This window comes from Palaemon carinicauda, chromosome 7 (assembly GCF_036898095.1).
Source record: "Palaemon carinicauda isolate YSFRI2023 chromosome 7, ASM3689809v2, whole genome shotgun sequence".
Classification (NCBI taxonomy): Eukaryota; Metazoa; Arthropoda; class Malacostraca; order Decapoda; family Palaemonidae; genus Palaemon; species Palaemon carinicauda.
In genome coordinates this window covers 10124008-10149331 of record NC_090731.1, presented here as the reverse complement: position 1 = coordinate 10149331, position 25324 = coordinate 10124008, and the positions used below count along the sequence as shown (strand labels likewise).

General features: G+C 36.8%; 1 protein-coding gene across 1 annotated transcript in view; it reads left to right on the top strand.

Annotated features, from left to right (window-relative positions):
* The window catches only part of HDAC4 (histone deacetylase 4), a 57245-nt gene that overhangs the window by 20577 nt on the left and 11344 nt on the right, over positions 1-25324 (top strand). Inside the window, exons 7-14 of the mRNA XM_068376473.1 lie at positions 8498-8621; positions 8896-9035; positions 9492-9677; positions 12248-12361; positions 16323-16361; positions 18094-18238; positions 18450-18571; positions 19578-19797. Of these exons, the coding sequence (XP_068232574.1) occupies positions 8498-8621; positions 8896-9035; positions 9492-9677; positions 12248-12361; positions 16323-16361; positions 18094-18238; positions 18450-18571; positions 19578-19797 (1090 nt within the window). The remainder of the gene's footprint in view (positions 1-8497; positions 8622-8895; positions 9036-9491; positions 9678-12247; positions 12362-16322; positions 16362-18093; positions 18239-18449; positions 18572-19577; positions 19798-25324) is intronic.

Below are 25324 nucleotides of genomic sequence, written 5' to 3'. Positions count from 1 at the left end.
TGACAGGTTAGCATGGATGGACAGATTGATTGACAGGTTAGCATGGATGGACAGATTGAATGACAGGCTAGCATGCATGGACAGATTGATTGACAGGTTAGCATGGATGGACAGATTGATTGACAGGCTAGCATGCATGGACAGATTGATTGACAGGTTAGCATGGATGGACAGATTGATTGACAGGTTAGCATGGATGGACAGATTGAATGACAGGCTAGCATGCATGGACAGATTGATTGACAGGTTAGCATGGATGGACAGATTGATTGACAGGTTAGCATGGATGGACAGATTGAATGACAGGCTAGCATGCATGGACAGATTGATTGACAGGTTAGCATGGATGGACAGATTGAATGACAGGCTAGCATGCATGGACAGATTGATTGACAGGTTAGCATGCATGGACAGATTGATTGACAGGTTAGCATGGATGGACAGATTGAATGACAGGCTAGCATGCATGGACAGATTGATTGACAGGTTAGCATGGATGGACAGATTGATTGACAGGCTAGCATGCATGGACAGATTGATTGACAGGTTAGCATGCATGGACATTGATTGACAGGTTAGCATGGATGGATAGATTGATTGACAGGCTAGCATGCATGGACAGATTGATTGACAGGTTAGCATGCATGGACAGATTGATTGACTGGCTAGCATGCATGGACAGATTGATTGACAGGTTAGCATGGATGGACAGATTGAATGACAGGCTAGCATGCATGGACAGATTGAATGACAGGCTAGCATGCATGGACAGATTGATTGACAGGTTAGCATGGATGGACAGATTGAATGACAGGCTAGCATGCATGGACAGATTGATTGACAGGTTAGCATGCATGGACAGATTGATTGACAGGTTAGCATGGATGGACAGATTGATTGACAGGCTAGCATGCATGGACAGATTGATTGACAGGTTAGCATGCATGGACAGATTGATTGACAGGTTAGCATGCATGGACAGATTGATTGACAGGTTAGCATGGATGGACAGATTGATTGACAGGCTAGCATGCATGGACAGATTGATTGACAGGTTAGCATGCATGGACAGATTGATTGACAGGTTAGCATGCATGGACAGATTGATTGACAGTTTGGTATAGCAGAAGCAAACAGAACAGATTGATTGACAGTTTGGCATGGCAGAGGCATGCATGAAAGATAGATTGAGTGTTTGGTATAGCAAAAGCATGCATGCTAGGTTGATTGGCAGTTTTGTATAGCAAAAGCCTTCATGAACAGATTGATTGACATTTTAGTATAGCAGAAACAAGCATGAACATATTCCTTGATAGTTTCGTATAGCAAAAGCAAGCATGAAATTAAACTCTAAGAATGATTTATTAAGATTAAGATGCTGGTTCAGTTTTATTCAATTATAGACTTGGGATCATTTTTCATCTGTATCAAGTTAAGGTTCATTATTTATTTTCATCATGGCCACGCAATTGTTTGCGTACAGGTTTACAAACTACGTAAAATGTCGTAAACTTATTTCCAAATACTTATTCTACTTCATGCAGTAAATAGCGGAACTATTTTCAAGTTCATAGTGTAAAAGCAACTATGTTTATTATTATTATTTTTATTATTATCATTATTATTAGCTAAGCTACAACCCTAGTTGGAAAGCAGGATTCAATAAGCCCAAGGGCTCCAACTGGGAAAATAGCCCAGTGAGGAAAGGAAGTAAGGAAATTAACTACATGCGAATCGTTGAATAATTAATATTAAATATCTTAAAATAAGTAACAACGTTATAATTCACCTGCCATATATAAACTATGAAGAGGGACTTATGTCAGCCTGTTCAACATAAAAACATATGCTGCAGGTTTGAACTTCGAAAGTTTATGTTATGTCAATGTCAAACTTACTTTGAGGTTTTTGCAAATTTAAATATTTTCCATTTATTTTTGAGAAACTCTATACCCCCAAGTACACTTGACACTAATTGAAGGAACACGGGGAAAGAAAACCTTCAAGAAAATACTGAAGTATAATGAAGGAAGTTACAATAAACAAATAATTTAGAATTCCTCGTTAAATATACGCTACCACTTCAAAGTGGCTTAGCTAAACGGAATGCCAGCTGTACACATTCATAAGTAGCCGTTGCTATACTTAAGGTTTAAAGGCTTCTCATGAATGGTAGAGGCAAGGGACAGTGATATTGTCCTATCAAGCAGGCCAATGCCCTAGACACTGACCTTATATACATATGATCAGCGCCCAAGCCTCCTCTCCACCCAAGCTAGAACCAGGGAGGGCCAGGCAGTAGCTGCTGATGACTCAACAGATAGACCTATAGGCTCCCCCAAACCCCCCAACCTTAGCTCACAAGGATGTTAAGGTTGCAGACACTAATGGCACTAACGAGTCTGAGCGGGACTCGAACCCGCGTCCGGCAAACACCAGGCAGAGACGTTACCAATCAGGCCACAGCAACCTCATAGGTTTAAAGGCTTCTCATGAATGGCAGAGGCAAGGGACAGTGATATTGTCCTATCAAGCAGGCCAATGCCCTAGAGACTGACCTTATATACATATGATCAGCACCCAAGCCCCCTCTTCACCCAAGCTAGGACCAAGGAGGATTAGGATATGACAGCTGATGAATCAGCAGACAGACCAATAAGATGGTCAGGTTGCAGTGACCAAAGAAATTAACGAGTTTGAGCGGGACTCGACCCCCAGTTTGGCGTTCACCAGTCAGGGACGTTACTACATCGGCCACCACAGAAAGAACATTATAGACCTGTAGAAAATTCTTCTTACATCTTATCAGTCTCTTTTTTTTTTAGTTTACTCATAAATAAAGTGATTACTTTACTTGTGCATGTACTAATTACTATGCATAACCTCCAATTTCAATTGGTTAGTTCCTGTAAAGATTTAATTATTGCATTGATATTTTCTTATTAGCCCTTCAATATTTACATGGTGAATTGACATCCATAAACTTCCCCTATAGTATTTAAGTAAATATCTGATGTTAATGAATTAACCTTTTATTGATAATGGAGCATTTAGTTTTTAAAACTTTTTTTATTCACAGCAATGCACAATAATCATGACCTTATTACAGCTTACTTTCATATACAATAAAAATACTGTATAACTATGTTTCCTATAATAGTCTTGTTGCAATATAACTAACTTTTGTTTCTCAAGACTTCAGAATATTTTGTAATAGAGCATGTGTTGTTTGGGGAAAATTATTGATTATTTTTCTATTTAATGATGGAATCCTTAATTCTAAATACTGACTCCATCTTTAAGGTCCTAAAGTCCTATCTGTCGAGGCAGCTTTTTTTACATAAAGGCTGAAAGTTTTTTTGAAGATTACGCCTGAAATTTTACATGTGTTATCGCAATTAATGTAAGATACTGTTGATTTATCTATGGAAAATCATAGTAAATTTTAATGAAAAAATGTAAATCCGCATATATTTCACTCTTATAATTGAATCGTAATAGTATATACAATATAGAAGCTGCTATTTGGCACCTGTCTGGTGTTGGGCTATCACAAGGCCAGCATACCTAAATGAACCCTGAGCAGGAACATTTGGAGTTAATTATATGGATGTCACTGGTCACGTGTGACGTCATATGTGTCATTGGTCATGTGTGACGTCACGAATGCCAGAGAATTTGTCATCGTCTTGCAAGGGTGCCAGCGAGTAGTGCAATGGCCATATGAGGAGTGACTGATAGAACTTTAATTAATCTCCTTGTCATATGTTCAAGCTAGTTTAAACATAGGATCATTATTTTATTTGAAAGGTAATATATATAGCCTACACACACACACACACACACACACATATATATATATATATATATATATATATATATATATATATATATATATGTGTGTGTGTGTGTGTGTGTGTATATATATATATATATATATATATATATATACATATACACATACATACATACATACATACATACATACATACATATATATATATATATATATATCATCATCAGCATCAGCAACCATTATTAGTCCACTGCAGAACAAAGGCATCAGGCATTTCCTTCCACTTGCGTTTTTCTGTGCCAGTCCACACCTGCAAAATTTCTTAGTTTGTCAATCCAACGTCTTTTCTTCCCTTCTTTTGCAATATCTATGGATCCATTCTATTATTTCTAATGTCCATCTATTATTTGTCATTCTCATTATAAGTCCTGACCATGTCCATTTCTTTTTCGTACATGTTGATAGAATATCCTCTACTTTGTTTTGCTTTTGTATCCATGTTGCTCCTTTTTTCTCATTAGTATTATTCCCATTATTATTATTATTATTATTATTATTATTATTATTATTATTATTATTATTAGCCTATTATTATTATTATTATTATTATTATTATTATTATTATTATTATTATTTTTTATTATTATTATTACTACTGGCTAAACTACGACCCTAGTTGGAAATGCAGGATGCTATAAGGCCAAGGGCTCTAACATGGAAAAATAGCTCAGTGAGGAAAGGAAATAAGGGAATAAACATTACAAGAGTGAAGAGAAGTAATGAACAGTTAAAATAAAGTATTTTAAAACTGTAATAACATTAAAATGAATCTATCATAAATGTACTATAAAAATTTAAAATACAAGGCAAAAAGAAACAAGATAGAAAAGTGTGCCCGAGTGTACCCTCAAGGTAAAGAACTCTACCCCAAGATGGTGGAAGACCATGGTACAGAGGCTATGGCACTACCCAAGCCCAGAGAACAATGCTTTGATTTTGGAGTGCCCTTAGAAGAACTGCATATCATAGCTAAAGAGTTTCTTTTGCCCTTACCAAGAGTAAAGTAGCTACTTAACAAATACAGTGCAGTAGTTAACCCCTTGAGCGAAGAAGAATTATTTAGTAATCTTAGTGCTGTCAGGACAAAAGAGAATGTAGAGAGAATATGCCAGGCTACTCGATGTATGTGTAGGCAAAGGAAAATTAGTTGTAACCAGAGAGAGGGATCCAATGTAGTACTGTCTGGTTAGTCAAAGGAGTTGTAACTAACTTATGTTCTAAGGCTTCATTAAGGCTCCAAGTTCCAGATGTCTAAGTTAATACTAGTAGGACCATTTGATTAAATACTTAAATTTTTAGAGAAAGTGACTTTTTAATTTTCATAATCTCATTTTGTTAACAAAAGCTCTCCATCCCATCTTTATCTTTTTTTTAATTTCCGTCTCATGCTGTAGGGAAATGCTTACTGTCTGTCCTAAGTATGTATATTCATTAATAATCTCTAGAGGTTCGTCCATAACTCTTATGTATTGTCTCTGCATTTTCATCAAACATTATCTTAGTTTTACTGATTAATTTTCAGTATCACAGATCTTATTTCTCTATTCAAATATTCTATCATCTTTTTCAACTCCTCCCATATTTCATTAAATAGAACTATGTCATCTGCAAACCTTAAGTTATTAAGGTATTCTCCATTAATGTTAATTCGTAAATTTTCCCAATTTAAAGTCCTAAAACCTTTTTTAGGCATACTGTGAATAATTTAGGAGAGATGGGGTCTATGTCTAACTCCATTTCTCAATCAGAATTTTTGTCTCTATCTTTATGTCGTTTTAAGATTTCTGTACTTTCTGTTTAGATATCTTCAAGTGTGTTAACATGATATTCATCTTTTCTTTGTGTTTGTTGGGTTTTCCTTACTGCTGAAGTTTTGATAGAATCAAAAGCTTTCTCATGGTCTATAAGTGCCATACATAGTGCTTTGCCGTACTCTGTTGATTTTTCCATTACCTGATTAATTACATAGATGTGGACAGTTGTTGAATACCTGCTTCTAAAACCTGCCCGCTCTTTTGGTTGATTAAAGTCTAGCTGTCTTTCTATTCCACCCGATATGATCTTTGTAAATTTAAAGTCTAGCTGTCTTTCTATTCCACCCGATATGATCTTTGTAAATTTAAAGTCTAGCTGTCTTTCTATTCCACCCGATATGATCTTTGTAAATAGTTTTTATATATTACTGAGAGTAAACATTGAGCAGTCACGTTTCATTTTTTTTTATCTCCCTTATTGTAAATTAATACAGTATAATAATAAAGTTTTTCTATGCTATAGGTATAGAGCAGTCTTGCAAACATTTGGGTAAAGTTCAGTGAGTTTTACTATGAAATTTCCTCCATCTATTATTAAATCAATTGTTAGGCCATCTTCTCCTGCTGCTTTGTCTCTTTTCATGCCTTTTAAATGCTTTTTGTTTTATTTTGTACCAGTTCAGATGTTTCATTATTTCTATTGGCATAGTTATTACTTAAATCATGATTGTATAGCATTGTATAGAAATCGGGTATTTTTATCTCTCCATCTCTTTTGTTGATGATATTTCCATTTTCATATGTTAATCCAAATATCTGTTGGTGCCCTGGTTTCAAGTCTTTTCATCAATTTGATGCTTCTATCTTTATTGTATCCTAAATTTTGGTCTGATTATGTTTACTATATTGGGTTTTTAGTTTAATTATTGTTTTGGATAGTTCTGTTAATTATATATATATATATATATATATATATATATATATATATATATATATATATATACTGTATATATATATATATATATATATATATATATATATATATATATATAAATATATACAGTACACACACACATATATATATATATATTTATATATATATATATATATATATATATATATATATATATATATATACTTACACACACATATATATATATATATATATATATATATACACATATATATATATATATATATATATATATATATATATATACATATTTATATATTTATATATATAGTTATTCATTATTAAATCTAATCAATCACTTGTAATACAAAATAGTAATTTATTTTTGAAGCAACTGCTACTGTATTTGTTATGGGGGGTTTATAGGTATGATACTGAAATCCTGATATGTATTTGTATTACATGTTTTTATCTTTTGTTTGACAATCTTAAGAGCATGCAGTGACAGTTATGTGAACCTTAACATGGCCGAAGAGCAAGACTGTTTGAGAAGACCTAATTAATCTTATTAGATTTAAAGGGAACTGTTCCTAAGGAAAATCTTACTTTTAAGAGACTAATTCTAATTCCATTAATGATATAAATGGTATCATAGTCTCCTGCGTCTTTTGGGATTTTCTTTGAAATGTGCATTCCCTTTGATCTCTCGACTCTTAAAAAAGTGCTACATCTCATGATAGTTGAAGTTTAGCTCTAGTATAGCTAGTTGCGTGAGGTGAATGCCACAATTATAATAATGCTGCATATGAATAAGGGATAAATACTTCATCCCAAGCAGTGCCAAAAGCAAAGAAGGACAAGAGCCAAATCAAAGCCCCAAAGACATCATGTGGGTGTTAATTCAACATTGAGGTGTAGGAGGAGACACAAACTTGAATGGGAAAGTTTTGTCAGAATGTCACGAGTGTGGCAGACAGCCAGAGCTGATTCATCGGGCTCATTTGCCACCATTTTATACTTTTTTATAATCATACAATGCATATGCATAGTTATTTGCAGCTTTTATCCTCTCAGGTATATGTGTAGCTACCTTTTTATGTTTTATATTTACACCAGCTTTAGAAATTCTGTAATTGTAATACAGTAATGCTTGCTTTTATAATGAAAGTATGAGGTGTAATGGTACAATTATTGTATATGGCGTAGAATGTCTGTGGTTGTGTCTTCAAGACCCTTTTTGAACACTGAGAAAATTTCACATGAAATTTGTATACAGTATACTGAAATGGAGATTATGAAAAAATTCAATATTTTTTGATAACGCCTAATGAGATTTGTAGCATTTCGTACTGCATGACCTCAATAGTTGGAGGTTAATATTCTCTTATGTTTATATATAATTGGATTCAACATTGACAAGTGTAGGATGACTGTACTCTTATTATTGTCTTAATTTTCTCCATGTCTTATTATTTTTATATTTCTGTAATTTGACTTAGAGATCCCTCTGGAGATGCAAATAATGCAAACTTGTCTCATTTCATTGTGATTCTGTAATGCTAATACAGTATATTAAATATTATTGTTTGAGATGGCATATGCAACTATTATTTTCTGTTTTATAAATCAGATTTTCAAATATAGCCTTTGTATTAAAAAATATGTAAGATTTAGAAAATCTTATAATTATCTTAGTTAGTTGGCTTTATGCTAATGCTCTCATTTCCTCAGAGAGCAGCTTATTTAAGAACTGAGATGATGAAAACAAAAAATGTTGCCTCGTTTTTCTTCTTTGATATTTTACTGAATTGAAGCATGTATAAATGTTTGAACTTGGATGTACAGTGCAGTATTGTTCTTATGTAGAGTATGCCTTTATGGCATATTTCTTTGGAAAAGTTACATTTATAAGATCAGTTACAGATTTTGTTTTTTTTATTTGTTACCTAAAATTATATATTCCATTCTTTGCAGGAGGGGATGAAACTGCCGATAGTATCTGAAGCCGAGATGCGCACACCGGTCAATCCTCACTTAGGGATGACGCTCACTGGCCATGTACTCTCGCCAAATTTGCCATATTATCCAACATTACCAGGTACAGCACAAATTTTTATAGCACTTGATGTAAATTATAATAATTATCAAAATTATTAAAATGATTTGAATTGTGATAATTATCAAAATTATTAAAATTATGTATATACTGTAAAAGAAATTTAGTTGATGACCATCTGCCATATATCTATATAAAGGTTATTGTTTTGCAAATTTTTCTGGCTGCGGTTTACTGACTAGTAATTGATTTTTGTAAAAGATTCTTCTTTTAAAATTGGACTTTACTTACGAGAATTGTTTTTTAATCTCTTTAGTTATAGATGGTGAGGGTTACAGTACGGGCGCTCCCAGCATTGGTCGACAGCAGGTGGTAACAGCAATGGATACTAGTCCTGGTGGAGGAATCATGCAAGGAGGCATTTATCCACACACTGTAATACCCTCAGATGCACAGGTAAATGTTTAGCTCTCTTCCTTTCCCCACTCATTTTGAGTTTTCTTACAGCAACGGATATGATTACAATTTAGTTTAGAATTAGAAATTTTTTAAATTGGTTTCTTTCCTGTGCATGCTTATTTTCATTTACTTGTGGTCCATAACTTTATTTTCAGTGTTAGTACATGGTATTTTGATTTATTATAATGAAAACATTTTATGTAGTAAGAAGCAAACTTATTTTAGTGTCACCCTTCTTTTGTCAATAAATTTTATTTATGTCTGGCTTTGTCATTTATTTTGAATATAAACTTAAAGATTACCTCATCCCTCTGTTACAGAAAGATAGTTTTTGTGTTCAGAAGTAAAATTATTTCTATCCGCCCTTTTTTTGATAAAGGAAATTTATTTGTGGATGGCTTTGTCATTTATTTTGGATATAAACTTAAAGATTACTTTATCCCTCCGTCACAGTACTCGGAATTTCAGGTCCGGCCGAGTCGTACCATGCAGCGCCCACTAAGCAGAACACACTCTTCACCATTACCACTTGGACATCCCATGTTACAAGGCACCCCTCCAACGTTCCTTCCTCATGCTCCTCCGTCTGTCCATCAATATGATGCAAAACATACTATGGACCAACACATGTTGAAACAGGTGAGATATATTTTTATGCTTAAAATATTTTTATATAATATCCTTTTGAAAGTATGCAAAAATTTTTTAGTGTCCTGTGTTTTGAGAAGGTAGAGATTATTATGTTATTAAATTTGTGGAAATTATTTTAAATAATACAGGGATTTCTAACCCTAAAAAGGGAATTGATGTAAGAATATTCATGTTGATTGGGATGATGACAAAAGACCTGACATTATTATAGTACAGTATGCCTTATTGTCTATTTCTAGTTTCTACTGATTTCATACTTTCCAGATTTTACCTAATTTGTTGTAACCCACTTGACGTTGTGAATGTACGCTCAACAATTAGAAGAGCATACAGTGGTACTTTGGTTTATGAATTTGATTTGCTGGGGGAGCAAGTTCTCAAACTAAAATGCTTGTAAACTAAAACAATTTTTCCCATAAATAAAGGAAATACACTCGATGTGTTCCACACGTCCATAAATACTCATATATATAGTACACTGCACAGTACATTTATTTATAAAAGTTTGTAATGTAATTTATTGAACAAATTATAACCCCTAATAGCAGAAATGAACACAAATTAATATTTGACAATAAAATTTAGAAATGTTGACAAATTAACTCAAACTACCTTTTAGAGGTGTCTTGTGGCTTTTGCGAGGGAGGTGAGAGAATAGGAGGGTGTTACCACTTGGAGGGAGAATCTCTCTACTTTAGAACTTTATTGGGAGTTTTTACTCTTGAATGACCTTCTCTATCACTAACTGAAGCACTTGAATTATGCTTCCTGCACACTATGTTGTCTTTTTTTTTACACTTTAGTTCATTTTGACATTGAACCTATCTAGACATAACTGCTTTTTCCTATTCTTTAAGATTTCATTGAAATGGGACATATCATGTATAAAAGGGATTTTGACGAAGGGAAAATCTATTTCTGGGCGAGGAACCTGTTTCGCCCAGTGAAATGCTGCTCTAGCACCATTTCTAAGGCATAGTTATTGCTAAATATACCAGAGAAAAAAGGGTGCATGGAATGCCAGGAATAAACCCAGCTCGCTCACTCTATGAGTGTCGGTATAGTAAACTGGGGCGTGATAGAACCACGACCATAGGTCCCTCACCAATTAGACCTCTCCCTCATCAACATCCCCCGGAACAACGAGGTGCCGTCCTACACCCGTCTGCTGTCTCCTACTACGACTATTCTTCCCCACCCCTACACCTCCCCACCCCCCTAACTCATTCCTCCATAGCACCAGCGTTGGTCAGACGTATTTTGCTTTGCTCTGTGTTATTTTGTGTTTTTGAAGATGTCCGACGTTTCCATACTAAAGCCTTATGTGGGTGATGCGTTTCTTTAAATATTTTTAGGGTTTAACACATTCTTAACATTACCTAATTTCATGTGAAGCTTGAAGTTTGTCATCCTGTCTCTCCTCCTCAGTTGAAAATCTCCTTTGTCTTCTCTTGATACTGCACCTTATTCAGTTCCAGTACTACTGTATTGTTTTTTTCTCAAATAGTGTTTTCAGTAATCATGTCACCTCATCAATTCAGATAAGCAGAAACCTTTCAGCGTTTAGAATATTTTGCAATTGACTCATCATTGTCATCACTGGTTCCTCATCATCTAATGCTTTGATATCTTCTTTATTGTTCAGATTTGTAACTGTACTAATTGTGGATGTCGCAGGACAAATGTACAGTTTTTGCAGGTCAGCCACAAAAATAATATTTTTCTTCCTACCTTTTTTCCTAATCATCTTGGAGGCCATTGTTATGATACTTTTGATTTTGAAACGCTGCTCAAAATGTCTTTATGATGAACAGTAGCGATCTCAACTCTTACAAAGAGTGTATGGTCCCAACTGTACAAAAAAATAATTCCAAAGACACGGGAAAGACAATTCTTCTACTAGTGCTGCTTGGAGAGAAAAATTTAGGCTTCAAGCAACAGGAGGTTGGGACCCAATATAAAACAAAATGGCGTAAAAAGCCTGTGAACATTGTGTAGGTTACATATGGGTACAGAGTAACTGATTTCTGCACATTGTGTGCTAGTCTCATTAGTACTTGCCCACAAAAAATTCTTATACGGAGGGAAATTTTACTCGCAAACTAATACAATGCTCATGAACCAATTTGATTTTTTATACTTGTACACCAATTTCCTCGTACACTATTCAGTTACAAGTAAACTAAGGTACTACTGCATGTTACTCTCTTTATTTGAACTTTTATTGAACTACAGTACTGTAATTTTCTGTCAGAACTTTTCATTTTCTTCAGTTGAATCTCTGTCAATTGATTACGGTCATCTTATGGTTGAAAATAGGTTTTGGGTAATGTAAGCAAGTAGAAATTTAGGTGGGTATAAAGCTGGATAAAGGGTTTTATTTGTAGGGTATCTATTCTTGATCTGTCAAAAAAAAGGGAAGCATCCCACCTTATAGGTCTGTATGAAATTTTCAGTAAGTTCAATGTTTTGATAACAATTAATGTATTACAATTTCAGCGTTAGAATATTTTTATTATTCATGCATCATTAATTCACTGTTTTAATTCTATTTGTAGCACATACGACAAACAGTATTGTCACGAACTCCAAGCAAAAATCACGTCGAGAATGTAGCAGAAGAAACTGAAGCTGCTGTTGCCCAGGCCATTGCTCCAGATAAGACTCCAGAAGTTAGTATCTTTCAGTCTCCTTTTGCGTTTAATGGCTTTAGGGAAATCTTTTAATGTAACTAATATTAAATGGTTTTGTGTGTTGTCATAGTAACAGTTAGTCTATTGTCTCTTTGATTAATGATTTAGATATAGAATTTACCTACCTAATGAGCATGGACTTTCTTTTTGTACATTTAACCCACTGAAGCACTTTGTTGTAATCAGTATATAAAATAGAATACAATATTTTTGGGGGAGGAAGTCATTGATGCAATTTATATGACGAAAGCAATAACATTTAATGTTTTATAATAATCACCAGTAATTCGAGTTTCAAGATCGAGTGTCTTTCCTTTAGACGAGTGTAGCAAACCCATAGGAAGAAAAAACTATTACCTTATAGACACATTGGATCATGAGATTGGAAGAGGGTATTGTACAGTAAGGATAGAAGCAATAGGGATAGTGGAATGTGAATATATAGATTTTGGTAGATGGTACTGTAGCACGCAATAAAGACATGGAAACATTTGTGACTTGTAGTTTGTGCCTGTGTATAAAGCTGGCACAAGGCCACAAGATAAGGAATTAGCGCAGAGTCCGCAAAGGCACAAATACAAAAGGAATAAAGTCCTGCTTGGATTGCATTGTGAAGAATCTCATACTGATGTGAAAGCAGCAGAGAAATAATAATTTCAAATACTAGAGAATAGATTGAAGTACTTGGGGATAAGAAGAGAGATATACATAAGGCAAGACATTAGACATGAAATACCCAAAATATTGAAGAGAAGAGTGATTGATGAGAAGCTGGACCATATGGCTTTCAGGCTTATTTAAAATTTTGAAAATGGAAGAGAATGAAATCACTCATCAGAAATCTTACCCACAAAAGGAAAGTGTTAAAACAAGAAGATTGAAATTCTTGTAATACTGTTAAGTGCCAATCTTAGCTTTACCTGAGGTGTAAGCTCCATAACAGTTTTTTTTAATATTATTATTAGCCCAGATATAAAACTGTTTGGAAAAGCAGACTGCTACAAGCTCAAGGGCTCCAAGAGGGAAAGTAGCTCAGTGAAGAAAGGAAATAAGGAAATAACAAATAAACTCAGTACAAGTAATGAATAAAAAATACGAAATATTTCAAGATCTGTAACAATGTTAAAATAGATCTGTCATATATAAACTGTAAAACGGCATTTATTTCAACCTTCTCAACAGAAAAGCATTTACAAAAAGTGTGAACTTCTGAAGTTCGACAGATTCAAGTGCCTGATCAGGAAGATCATTTCACACAATCTGCTCTCAGCATGAAGAAAACTTCTAGTGCCTTATGATGGAGAAGGCTTGATTGTTAAAATTAACCCTGGATACCTGTTACTGCCTATATGATGGTACAGTCTGGGAAGATGTATGTGTAATGGATGAACTGATTTATGAAGAATCCTATGTAACATACTTGAAGAACTAATTGAACGATGGTGCCAGAGATTAATATCCAGATTAGGGATAAGAAATTAAATAAACTTTGAAGTTTCTGTCCAACAAATTAAGCTGAGAGCCGGCAGCTGAAGACCAGACAGGCATTCATTGCTTGAAACAAGATAAAATGAATAAAACATTTCCTAATTAAAGACTAATTATGGAAAATCTTAAAAGGCTTTCCCAATACGCCTTCTTTTGCGCAATGGAAGAAGAAACGAACCGACTATGTTTCTCAAAAGTAAATTTACAATCAAGACTTTATTCTAAAATTTCTTATATTAACCACTGTATAAAAGTGTGGCAAGATACGCACTTGTTCAGACATTCATACATTTACTCATTTAAGGATTCGGCTAAAGAAATCATCACCATTATACAATGTATTTGTTTAATATGTCACACTTTTCATACTGTATATATCTATTTTTCATGGATAGGTTTATAGGTATAATTTTCTTTTATATTATAATTCTCTAACTAAGCTTTTCCCTTCAATTCATAAAAAATCCAGTAGGGAAAGTTCTCCTTTTTAGTTCTAATTTTTTTTTAAATATGCATTGGTATACTATTTTATAAAAAATGTCTTTGTAAATCATTAACTAAGATACAGGTATTTCTCTTTGATATTAATACTGTACTGTAGCTTACACCATATAATTACCCAAATGACTTCACAGGATTTTAGAAAGAAACAAAAACAAAGTTATGCGGCCAGACACCCTATTATCCTTCATTTCAGTTAATTTCCTTGGTTTGAATACTGCATTGATGTTCAAAGCCCTTTAGAGTAACATGATTTATAACTGCTAGAATGTGGGGTATGTACTTGATATGAAGTGAAACACTGTACATCTATATTTCCTCCAGAAAAGGGATTTTCTTACTCACCTGAAGAGAAGAAAACTATCAAGAGCTCATACCATCAATGAGGCTAGTGAAAGAAAATGGGTACAATACAGGCAAAAGTAAATAAATATAGTGTGAAAAACTGTCAGGCATTAGAAATACTATATTGTGCAAAAACTGTTCATTAAACTAAATACAGTACAAAAAATTAATATGAAAATGCACACTAAGCAAATGCACGGTTCCTATCATTAAGAGTTTTTAAATTATTCATTTTTAAATTGAAACAAATATTCCAAAGTTATTTTTTCCTAAAATGAAGTGTATGACACGTTTTAAAATTGATTGATTTTTTGGCCACAAATCTACTCTATAATATTTTAAAGAAAATTAGAATAATTGATTTAAAGTAACCAGACTTGAGTAATCCAAGATCAAGCTGTTATACGTAAATTATAAAAAAAAAGAATTCTCGTATTAATGTTGAAATATTCATTATATTATTATTACTAGCTAAGCTACAACCTTACTTGTAAAAGCAAGATGCTATAAGTCCAAGGGCTCCATGAGGAAAAGATAGTAGATAGATCAACATTTTGGAGCTGACCTAACAAATCTAAAAAAATATAATGAATTCCCAGATTTAAACATATGGAAAAAGTAAAAATATGGCATTTTAATTACAAGTACATATCACTAGAGATGATGTTAGCTGGTGTTTTAACTCTCCCTTACAGAAGCTATTTGATAGTCTTTGTAAAATTTATTTCAAATTGTTTCTTAATCTTTGGCTTACTATTTTTGTTAGTGCGGGGATCCATCCAGATGGAATGTTTCTCTACTGGTTTACATCAACTTGATTTATATGTAAAAAGGAAATATATATCTAGGCAGAAAATACAAGTTTCATACAAGTTTGGATCAGTCAATGGCACAGAAATTAAAGTACATAGTATTTTCATAGGTAGATCAATGATATGTTGTACTTATTTGCATGATAAATGTACATACAGTTAATGATTAATTTCCATTGAAAGAAATAAATATTTTTCAATGTATTGTAAGTAACTAATCATTTTAACATTTTAAACAGGTGTTTGGAAAACATCAGTTCAAATTACTGTTCTAATATGTATCATATATTTACAATTCAGTACTTGTTTGCCATATAAGAACACTGGTCTTTGTATATCAATGGGAAATTCATTTTTGTGCTGAAAATGTTCATTAATACCTAATAAGCTTCTAAAATGATATTGGATTAACATCCAAACAAAACAAAAAGCACATTTATGAATTTTTATCACAGTAGAGTATAATAGACGGAAATATTTTCATTGCTTTTGAAAGTTAAATTTAGTACTGTGGTATGATTTTCCTTGAGAGTATAGGACCACATTCTTAACACTTCAGAATCTTACGAGATGTATTTCTCAGGCGAGCCGCTTGTACTTTACATGAACTGGATGTGTGGAACATTTTAGCCTTTTAGCATGTATTATGTCCTTTCCCTTTTCAAAGTCATGCTTCATTTCCCTGCAAGTCTCAAGCAACCAGCCTTTTTGGAATATCCAATTGTATTTAGCCTATAAATTGACTGAATTAATTGTTTGTCTTGTCCTCCCTGTGCAACTCCTTTGGCATGCAGGAAGAAGAGGAGGAAGTTCTGCATGAAGAGGAACCAGAGGTGAGTTTATACTAATTTTCTACAGTGCATTTTATTTGATTGCATTGGTGAAATGGGTTACAGTACTTCATGAAATAAAGCATTCAGTCTTCAAAATTGCTGTTAAACTATATTGCCTAATGAATGTTTTGGGTAAATATACATCCCAAGTAATTTGAAGTTTTTGCTTAAGCATGTGAAGGAAAAAGACATTTGAAGAAGGAAAATTAAATTTATGAACTACCCACCATACAATGTCAAATGAAATGACTTGTATTATTTTTGTTTTTTAAAGACAATGCTAGATGAAAACTATATTAACACTTTTTCTTGCAACATGGTGGTTATTTTAGTTGTGAAATTAGTTACTGCATTATTGAGTTTCAAATATAGTTTTATTTTATTGTTTGTATGAGGAGAACAACTTTTTTTAACCCAGGTGTAACTAATTTTTAAAACCGCATTGCTGATAATGATTTACATAATAAGCTAAGTTAAAATATGTCTTGCGATTAAAAAAGAATAATCTGTTTCAAGCATGTCAAATATCAGATAGAAATGTGGCTTGAATGTAGGTGTTTCTAATTCATTTAGCCATCTTTGTGAGATTAATATGGAACAGCACTAATATGAAGATAATATCGTACAGAAGCCAGCTAAGCGAATGATAGTATCATTTCTATGAAACTGCTGATATCTTTTTCAAAGTTGTTTAACCCTTCAAGTGCCAACCCCTCACCAAAGGATTTAGCACTCAAGACCCAGGGCTTTTCATTGGACATTTTACTCAGCTCATCTTAGCACAAAATCTAAACAAAATAGGACTTTACAATATTTATTATTGTGATATATAATGTTACATATTTTATAAATTGTTTGGAACCGAAGGGAGTATAAAAATCTAACATAAAATGTGTCTAAAGATGCTCCAATGGTTAAAAAGTATTGTTTTCTTTCCTTACAAATGCCCCCCTTCTATTGAGTTAATCTGGAAGTTGATGGCAATTATCTAAATGTGGATACATTATATAGTTCCTTTGCATTTTCTGTTCTCATGTTCACGAGCATTGGTCGTTTGTCTTTGCTTCCTGCGATCGACATTGTGTTTTGTTTATGAGTTTAGGTTATTTAGTGTTGCTAATAATACCAGAAAGAGTAGTTAGAGAGATTGTGAAAGCCTTGTTTTATTGGTTTTAGGAATTTTGTTCACTGCCAGTTCCTCTTCTTTAATAGCGATATTCAGCTGAAAGCCGACCTCTTTAATTGCTCGAAACATAAAAGTAAATTTGTGCTTAGTTCAGGGAAAATGCTAAGCTAGCTAATTGCATTATCTAGGGTTAATAATAGTGAGCTTCATATGCTTTTTATACTTTGCTTTATTTGGGAATCTTATGAGGCCTATGAGTCTTCCAGCAAGGCAGCATTTCTAGTCTCGGTACACCATCTAAGGAGTATAATAACAAAGAACTGAAATGAAGCATTGAAGGATGATGAATCTTTACAAAAGATTTCTGAAGTGTCACTTTATCTTCTAGCTGCACCCACATTTTACATTACCTACATTCCTGCCTTCTACCTTGCTGTCCAACCTCCTGACTAAATGGCTTCAGTGCTGGACCGTATGGCTTAAATTAATAAATCCATTCATTTAAATGGATTTTATTTACCCTTTAAACTCTTATTTGCCTATATTTTGTGCTTAAGTGCACTGAACAGTTTCCTTGTGAATGAGAATTTGTAAAATGATTTGTAGGGCTCTCGTTTCCAGGTCATAGATCTGACTGAGAGAAAGATGGAAGAAAGCTCTATAGCGAGGCAACAAAGAGACCGGGCTATGTTCCTGAAGCACCAACGAGAACTTTTAACTGCAAAACATCCACCCCTACACTGTACAACCAGTAAGTTTTAATATTAATGGTGTAAATATGTTAATTTTAATTATGATACTTGCTGTGTATGTAAGTGTAAATATGTTAAATTTTCTTGAAATTTTTACTGTATTTAATTTTGCATAACCAGCATCTACAGTTTTCATTTTAAGTACAGAATAATGTTAATCTGCAACTACCAGGAGAAATAAATCATGCCTCTTTTATCCCTTTTTTATAGGTCCTACCATCCATCGTTCTGGTAATCACATAGCAAGACCATTATCTCGTGCCCTAAGTTCGCCACTTGTTACCCTGTCTCCACAGGGCTCACCACAAGAGCCTTTGAGCATGAACAAACAGGTTAGTTCATTTCTACACCAAGATTTAGTAACACTGCCACTGTTACTTATTTTAGAATCTTAAGAGCTTGTGCTTAACATCAAATAATGATTACCTTAAACTTCCACATTTTTTAGCCTATGATACTTCTAGAGGTTTGCTACCCTATGTGCTCTAGATTTTACGTGGAAATCATTAAGAGACTCTGGAAATGAATAAGAAACTGAAATATATGTAAAGGCTTTGACAAAAGCGTAATTGATAAAGTTTTAAGTAAAGTCAAGTTACTGTATTTATAAATATATGAATATCAGGAAAGTCTAAAGTCAGAAAACATAGATACTATAGTCCATTTCTTTTATCGAGGCAGATTTGCACCGACTCGCAGCGGTGTCCTTTTAGCTCGGAAAAGTTTCCTGATCGCTGATTGGTTAGAATTATCTCGTCCAACCTATCAGCGATCAGGGAACTTTTCCGAGCTAAAAGGGCACCGCTGCGAGTCGGTGCAAAATTGCATCTCTAAAAGAAATTGACTATAGTAAGTCTTTGATTCTGAGAGAAGGATTTTCTTTCAGATAAGTGTAAGGTAGACACATACTAATTTTATTATATACAGCACTGTAATTTGATTAGTAGAAAGTATACTCCTATATTGTACTTTTACTTTCATAACAGGTCCTCTAGAATATGAAATTTGGTGTTTTTTTTTATGAAAATCATTCATTGCAAAATTGGTCTTTAAAGATAACTGTAATAGTGTCAAGTTTGAGCATCCAAGGGGTTGTAAAGAAAATTTTAGGTATTTTTTTGAAACTTATATAATTGTTTTTGTAGTTATCTGATAGTGAAAGTACACTAACATTAAAAAGAGTTTTGTTATTTGAGATCTAGCTGATAACAGAATTATTAAAGTGCAGAGAATTCACTTACAGAATTTTACTACAATATACATAATTTGTAAGTATTTTAGATATCCATTGAAGGTCTTGCAGTACTTTGTTTATCCATTTGTTTTTATATTTCACAGGGAGCAACAACAGGTTTTGCATATGACAATCTAATGCTTAAACATCAGTGTATTTGTGGAGATAATTCACATCACCCTGAACATGGAGGTCGCCTTCAGTCCATATGGGCAAGATTACAAGAAACCGCACTAATTCATCGTTGCCATAGAACACGACCACGTAAAGCTACACTTGAAGAAATACAGTCTTGTCACAGTGAAGCGCACACATTGCTGTTTGGTAAGCAGTTCTGTAATGCATGAAATGATACAACGGATTTTGAGCGAAGCGAAAAATCTATTTTTGGGTGAGATAGCCATGGCGTCCTGATGGAAGGTTCCTGTTTGGTAGCTTCCTTGGGTATAAGACTACTAAGATATTCCCAGAGAATTTAACCACAGGTTATCACAGAATTCTAACTTCTGGAGCGAGTATCTCAAAGGTTTCCCTTTAAGACATCGTAATACAACAGGGGACACGCATGTCTGAACGTGCCACATAGCTATCTTCACCCCGAACAGAGTTAATGCTTCGGTGTGTAAGGGCTGAGAATAGCTGGGAGCCGTTCCACAGCTAATCTCACTCGTGGCTACTACTGATACTCGAGACGTAAACAAACGGACGCCATTGCTCTGATGACGTCACGCCCGTCTTCATCCTGAAGCCAGTTGCTGCCCATCACCATGATACAATTGTGTAGGGTGGGAACAAAACTGGACAAAGTAGTAGGGAGGGTCCATCAGGACGCCATGGCTATCTCACCCAAAAATAGATTTTTCGCTTCGCTCAAAATCCGTTTTTTGGGCTCAAGCCATGGCGTCCTGATGGAAGAGTACCAGAGAATCAATGTATCGTGGTAGATTTTTCCCCCAGTGTTAAGTGCCTGGGCATTGACAAAACAGCAAAGTAATCTTAGGTAAAGAACCATAGGAACGAAGTATCCTGCCCCCCATTGGTAGGAAGTTCCCATGGGCTATGCCGACGTCAAAGTGGTATTGAAGGGCTATTCGTCCTGACAGAAGAACTTGAAGAACTTAGAGATGAAGCAGAATGTTTGATATTTGTATAGGAACATTCTAAATTAGACCAGTGGTGGTTGGGCACTGTGTATAGAGTTCATCTCTTGGTTATCAGAAGTAAGTATTCGTGTAGGAACCTTACTGAGACAGGATGAATATAATTTAGGATTAGACATCTTAAATTCTTCATGACCATAAGAAAGGAGGAATAAATAAAACTATGACAGTATGTATTTCATAGTAGGTAGGAGCTGAAAGAGACGCATAAGTAATAAAATAGAAATTTTATTTCACAATGCAGAAATTAAATAATTTACAGCAAAAGTAAAGTTCATTTACAGTAATAATGTACATAGAAATAAAGGCTTGCTCTTGAATCTGAAAAGGAATTTCAGGATTAGTAGGTACTCGTTCTCGAGGAACGCAAGTCTTTAAACAACACATCATGCTCAAGGCATGCGGCACTTGTGTGACACTATGACATTTCACCTGGGATAAGAACAGTTATAAAAGCACTAAGTGTTTTTAGACATCACTATGAATCGCTCGAGGGTCAACATAGGCACCCGAAGAGTTAGAGTCCCAAGTAACTCACTGTTCTACGCAGAGTTAGGTGCAGGTTTCATAACACTACCTGCGGCTACCACAAAATGTTTGACTTCGTGCACTTGTTTCGCATAATGTTTAAAGAAAACTCGCGAGGACTTCCAGCCCGTAAAGTTTTTAAGGCTTTCAAAGTCCATGCTCTGAAAGAAGTTCAGAGAAGATGCCACTTTTCTAGGATCATGACCAGCGGGTGTACTGTTCGGATCCGCTCTGCGAATGAAGTAGGTGATTTTCGCTCTTAATTGTTTCAGTGACAGGTCGCTGCCCGATGTTTCTCCTTTGAAGAGTTGGCCTCCACCAAAGTTCGAAGTTCTGCGAAGATAGACCTTGAGACTCTCTACTGGACATAGAGAGACATCCTCCTTCAGGGGGCATATTCTCCAAGGGCCCCATCTTTTGGTGGGTAATTCGTTTTTAGCGAGAAACGTCGGATCAGGGGAGAGGGTCACTTCTCCTGAATCGGCAAACAGGATGTGTCCCTCTTCTCTTGATAATGCCACTATTTCGCTGACTCGAGCTCCCGAAGCGAGAGCAAATAAAAATATAACTTTCTGAGTCAGATCCTTGAGGGGGCATGAATCGTTGTCCAAGTTGGAGGCGAAATGGAGTACCTTGTCTAGTGACCAGGAGATCGGTTTCGGAGGGGGTGCTGGGCGTAGGCGAGCACATGCTTTTGGTAATTTGTTAAAGATGTCGTTGGACAGATCAATTTGGAAAGCATATAGAATTGGTCTAGTCAAGGCCGATTTGCAGGTTGAAATCGTATTGGCTGCTAATCCTTGTCCATGAAGGTGAATGAAGAAGGACATACAGAAATCAATGGTGATTTCTTTAGGATTTTTTGCCTTGACAAAGGAGACCCATTTCCTCCAGGATGATTCATATTGCCGTCTCGTGGATTCGGTCTTGTATTCCTCTAGGAAGTCTAGACTTTTCTTCGAGATCCCAAACCTCTTCTTTGCGGCAAGGGAGAGAAAATCATGAGATGAAGGTCCTTGATTTTCGATGATGAAGCGAAGACAGTCGACTTCTGTACTTGTTGAGAGAGAACTGGGCCCGGGAGAGGGATCAGCTTGGGCTGCAGCTCCAGGACCAGGGGGTACCAGTTGCTCCGGGGCCACTTGGGAGCCACTAGGGCCGCTGTCCCTTTGAAGGTTCTCAGTTTGGAGAGGACTTTCAACAGAAGGTTGGTGGGAGGGAACAGGTATATCTTTGACCATCTGTTCCAGTCCAATGACATGGCGTCCACCGCTTCTGCTTTGGGGTCCTCGTACGGGGCTACGTACAGAGGAAGTTGATTGTTGTCGCTCGTTGCAAAGAGATCTATCTGAAGTTCTGGGACTTGATGAGAGATGAAGGAGAACGATCTTGCGTCTAGAGACCATTCCGACTCTATCGGGTTTGTCCGAGATAGAGCATCCGCTGTCACATTGCGGAATCCTTGTAGGTGAACTGCAGACAGGTGCCACTTCTTCTTCTCCGCCAGACGGAAGATTGGGAGAAGCACCTGATTTATCTGGGGCGATCTTGAGCCTTGGCGATTGAGACAACGAACTACTACCGAGTTGTCTAGGGTTAGACGGATGTGGATCGAGGGCGGCGGGGATAACTTCTTCAGAGTTAGAAGGACCGCCATGGCCTCCAAGATGTTTATGTGGAACGTCTTGAATAGTGGAGACCAGGTCCCTTGAGCCTGTTTCAGGTGGGAGTGACCTCCCCAGCCTTCCAGTGAGGCATCCGTGTGGATGTTGAGTGATGGAGGAGGGTGTTGGAGAGGAATGGACCTTTTCAGGGCCTTTGCTTCCGACCACGGCTTTAGGAGGCGTCGAAGTCTGTCTGGAAGCCGTCTCTTGAGGTCTCTTCGAGCGATGGATGCCGAGCGTCTCCAGACTCCCGCGGCATCCTTTAGCTGTGCACGAAGCACTGGGTTTGTCACTGAGGCGAATTGTAGAGAGCCTAGAACTCGTTCCTGCTGTCGTCTTGAAATGCGTTTGGATTTCAGTAGTCGCTTGACAGACCCTGCTATTTCCTTCCTTTTCTTCTGGGGGATGGAAAGGCGGTGTGACTGAAGATTCCAGTGGATTCCCAACCACTGAAACTTCTGAGCTGGAGAGAGGCGAGATTTCTTCTCGTTGATCTTGAATCCCAGGTGTTCTAGGTACTGGGTAACTTCGTTGCAAGACTTTGCACACTCTTCGGGCGATGGAGCCCAGACTAGCCAGTCGTCGAGGTAGGCCATCACCTGGACGTTTCTTAGGCGGAGCTGTTGTACTATGGCATCCGCCAGTTTTGTGAAGATCCGAGGGGCCACATTGAGGCCGAATGGCATGGCCCGGAAGGCGTAGCTTTTCCTTTGGAGTCGAAATCCTAGGTAGGAGGAAGCGTGATGGTTCATTGGAATGTGCCAATAGGCATCCGCCAGGTCTATAGAGACCGTGTAGGAACCTTGAGGCAGAAGGGTCCTTATTTGTTGAAGCGTCAGCATCTTGAATTTGTTGTTCTCTATGAACTTGTTGAGGGGGGATAAGTCCAGAATGACTCTGAGTTTGTCTGAGTCCTTCTTGGGAACGCAAAACAGTCTCCCTTGGAACCTGGTGGACTTTACCTTCCTTATCACCTTCTTGTTCAAGAGGTCTAGAACATATTCTTCCAGAAGGGGGGTCGATTGCTGGAAGAACCGCTGGAAGATTGGGGGTGGTTGCGTCCAACTCCAGCCTAGACCGTTCTTGATGATGCTGTGTGCCCAGGGATCGAAGGTCCAACGATCCTGGAATTGGCGGAGTCTTCCTCCCACCGGAAGCACTTCATTGCTTCTGGTGTCCCGAGGACTTGTTGCCTCGGCCGCTAGCTCCCTTTCCTCCTCTACCTCTGGAGGGACGACGAGATGCGTCTCTGCTTGCACCCCTGAACGAGCCTCTACCTTTGGCATGAAAGGTAGTGGATGATTGCTCAAAGGCAGGGGTGAAGACCGGTGACTGTGACAACACCGGTTGGGGGACCAATTGAAAGGTCTGTTGTGGTTGGGCAACCACTTGGGAGGTAGCGGGTCCCGGAAACTGACGTCGTTGCTGACGTTGCTGGGGTTTTGGTTTTTGAGGTTTCCTCTTAGGCTGAGGTCCATCGTCCTGAGAGGGTTTCCTTTTTCTGGACATGCCCCACTTGTGGAGAAGGTTCCTATTCTCCGTGGCGGCTCTGTCAGTTATTTCCTTGACAAGGTCAGAAGGAAACAGGTGCTTTCCCCAGATGTTGGAGGAAATCAGCCTCCGGGGTTCGTGTTTCACGGTGGCACCGGCAAACACGAATTCACGACAGGCTCTGCGAGCCTTTATGAAGTGGTACAAGTCCTTCATTACTGTCAGTAAGTGGGATTTGGCTAGTACCATGTAGTGATCTGGTACTCTTGTGTCACAGGCCATCACTTCCAGTTGGACTTGATGAGAAAGAGATGCCGCAAGCCTCTCCTTCGTGTCTTGTTCCCGGCGAAGGAGGTGATCGTTGAGCTTAGGGAGGTCTTCATTAAACTGACGTCCGGCGACGTCAGGATCGAGCCTTCCCACGACGAAAGTATGTTGAACATCTTTCCAGTGTCGAGCGTCAGGGGGGGTCACGATGGAGAAGGGTCTGCACTCCTCCAGTGCAGGGCAGGGTTTCCCTTCTTCCGCCGCTTTAAGGCATGCAGCTAAGGCCTTTTCCAAGAAAGGAAGAACCGCAGTGTCAGGTGCAACGTACGTAGGATGCTTCTTGCTCAAAGCCGGAAGCTTAGAGCAGGTAAAGCCCCTACTCTTAAATGCGGAGGCTAGCATAGCCTGGGCCTTTGCGAGATCGAACACTATCTCTTCTTTAGGTTCGGTCTCTTCCTTCGAGGCAGGTTCGGAACGAAGCCGGACGTAACAGTCCGGGTAGGCCTCGAAGCTTGGGAAGAACTCCACATCTTCCAACGGGACCGTGCCGATCTTGTCACTAACAAAGATCCTGCCGGTCGCAATAACCATATGCTCTGCATACCTCCACGGGTTGGCATGAGAGCAAGCTGGGAGATCCTTGACCGAAATCTTCTTCGGTTCTCTGGATCCAATCATCGACCTGATGGACTCCTGGTTCTCCTTCAGCCTGTCGTCCATGACGGCTCTAATCAGCCGGAT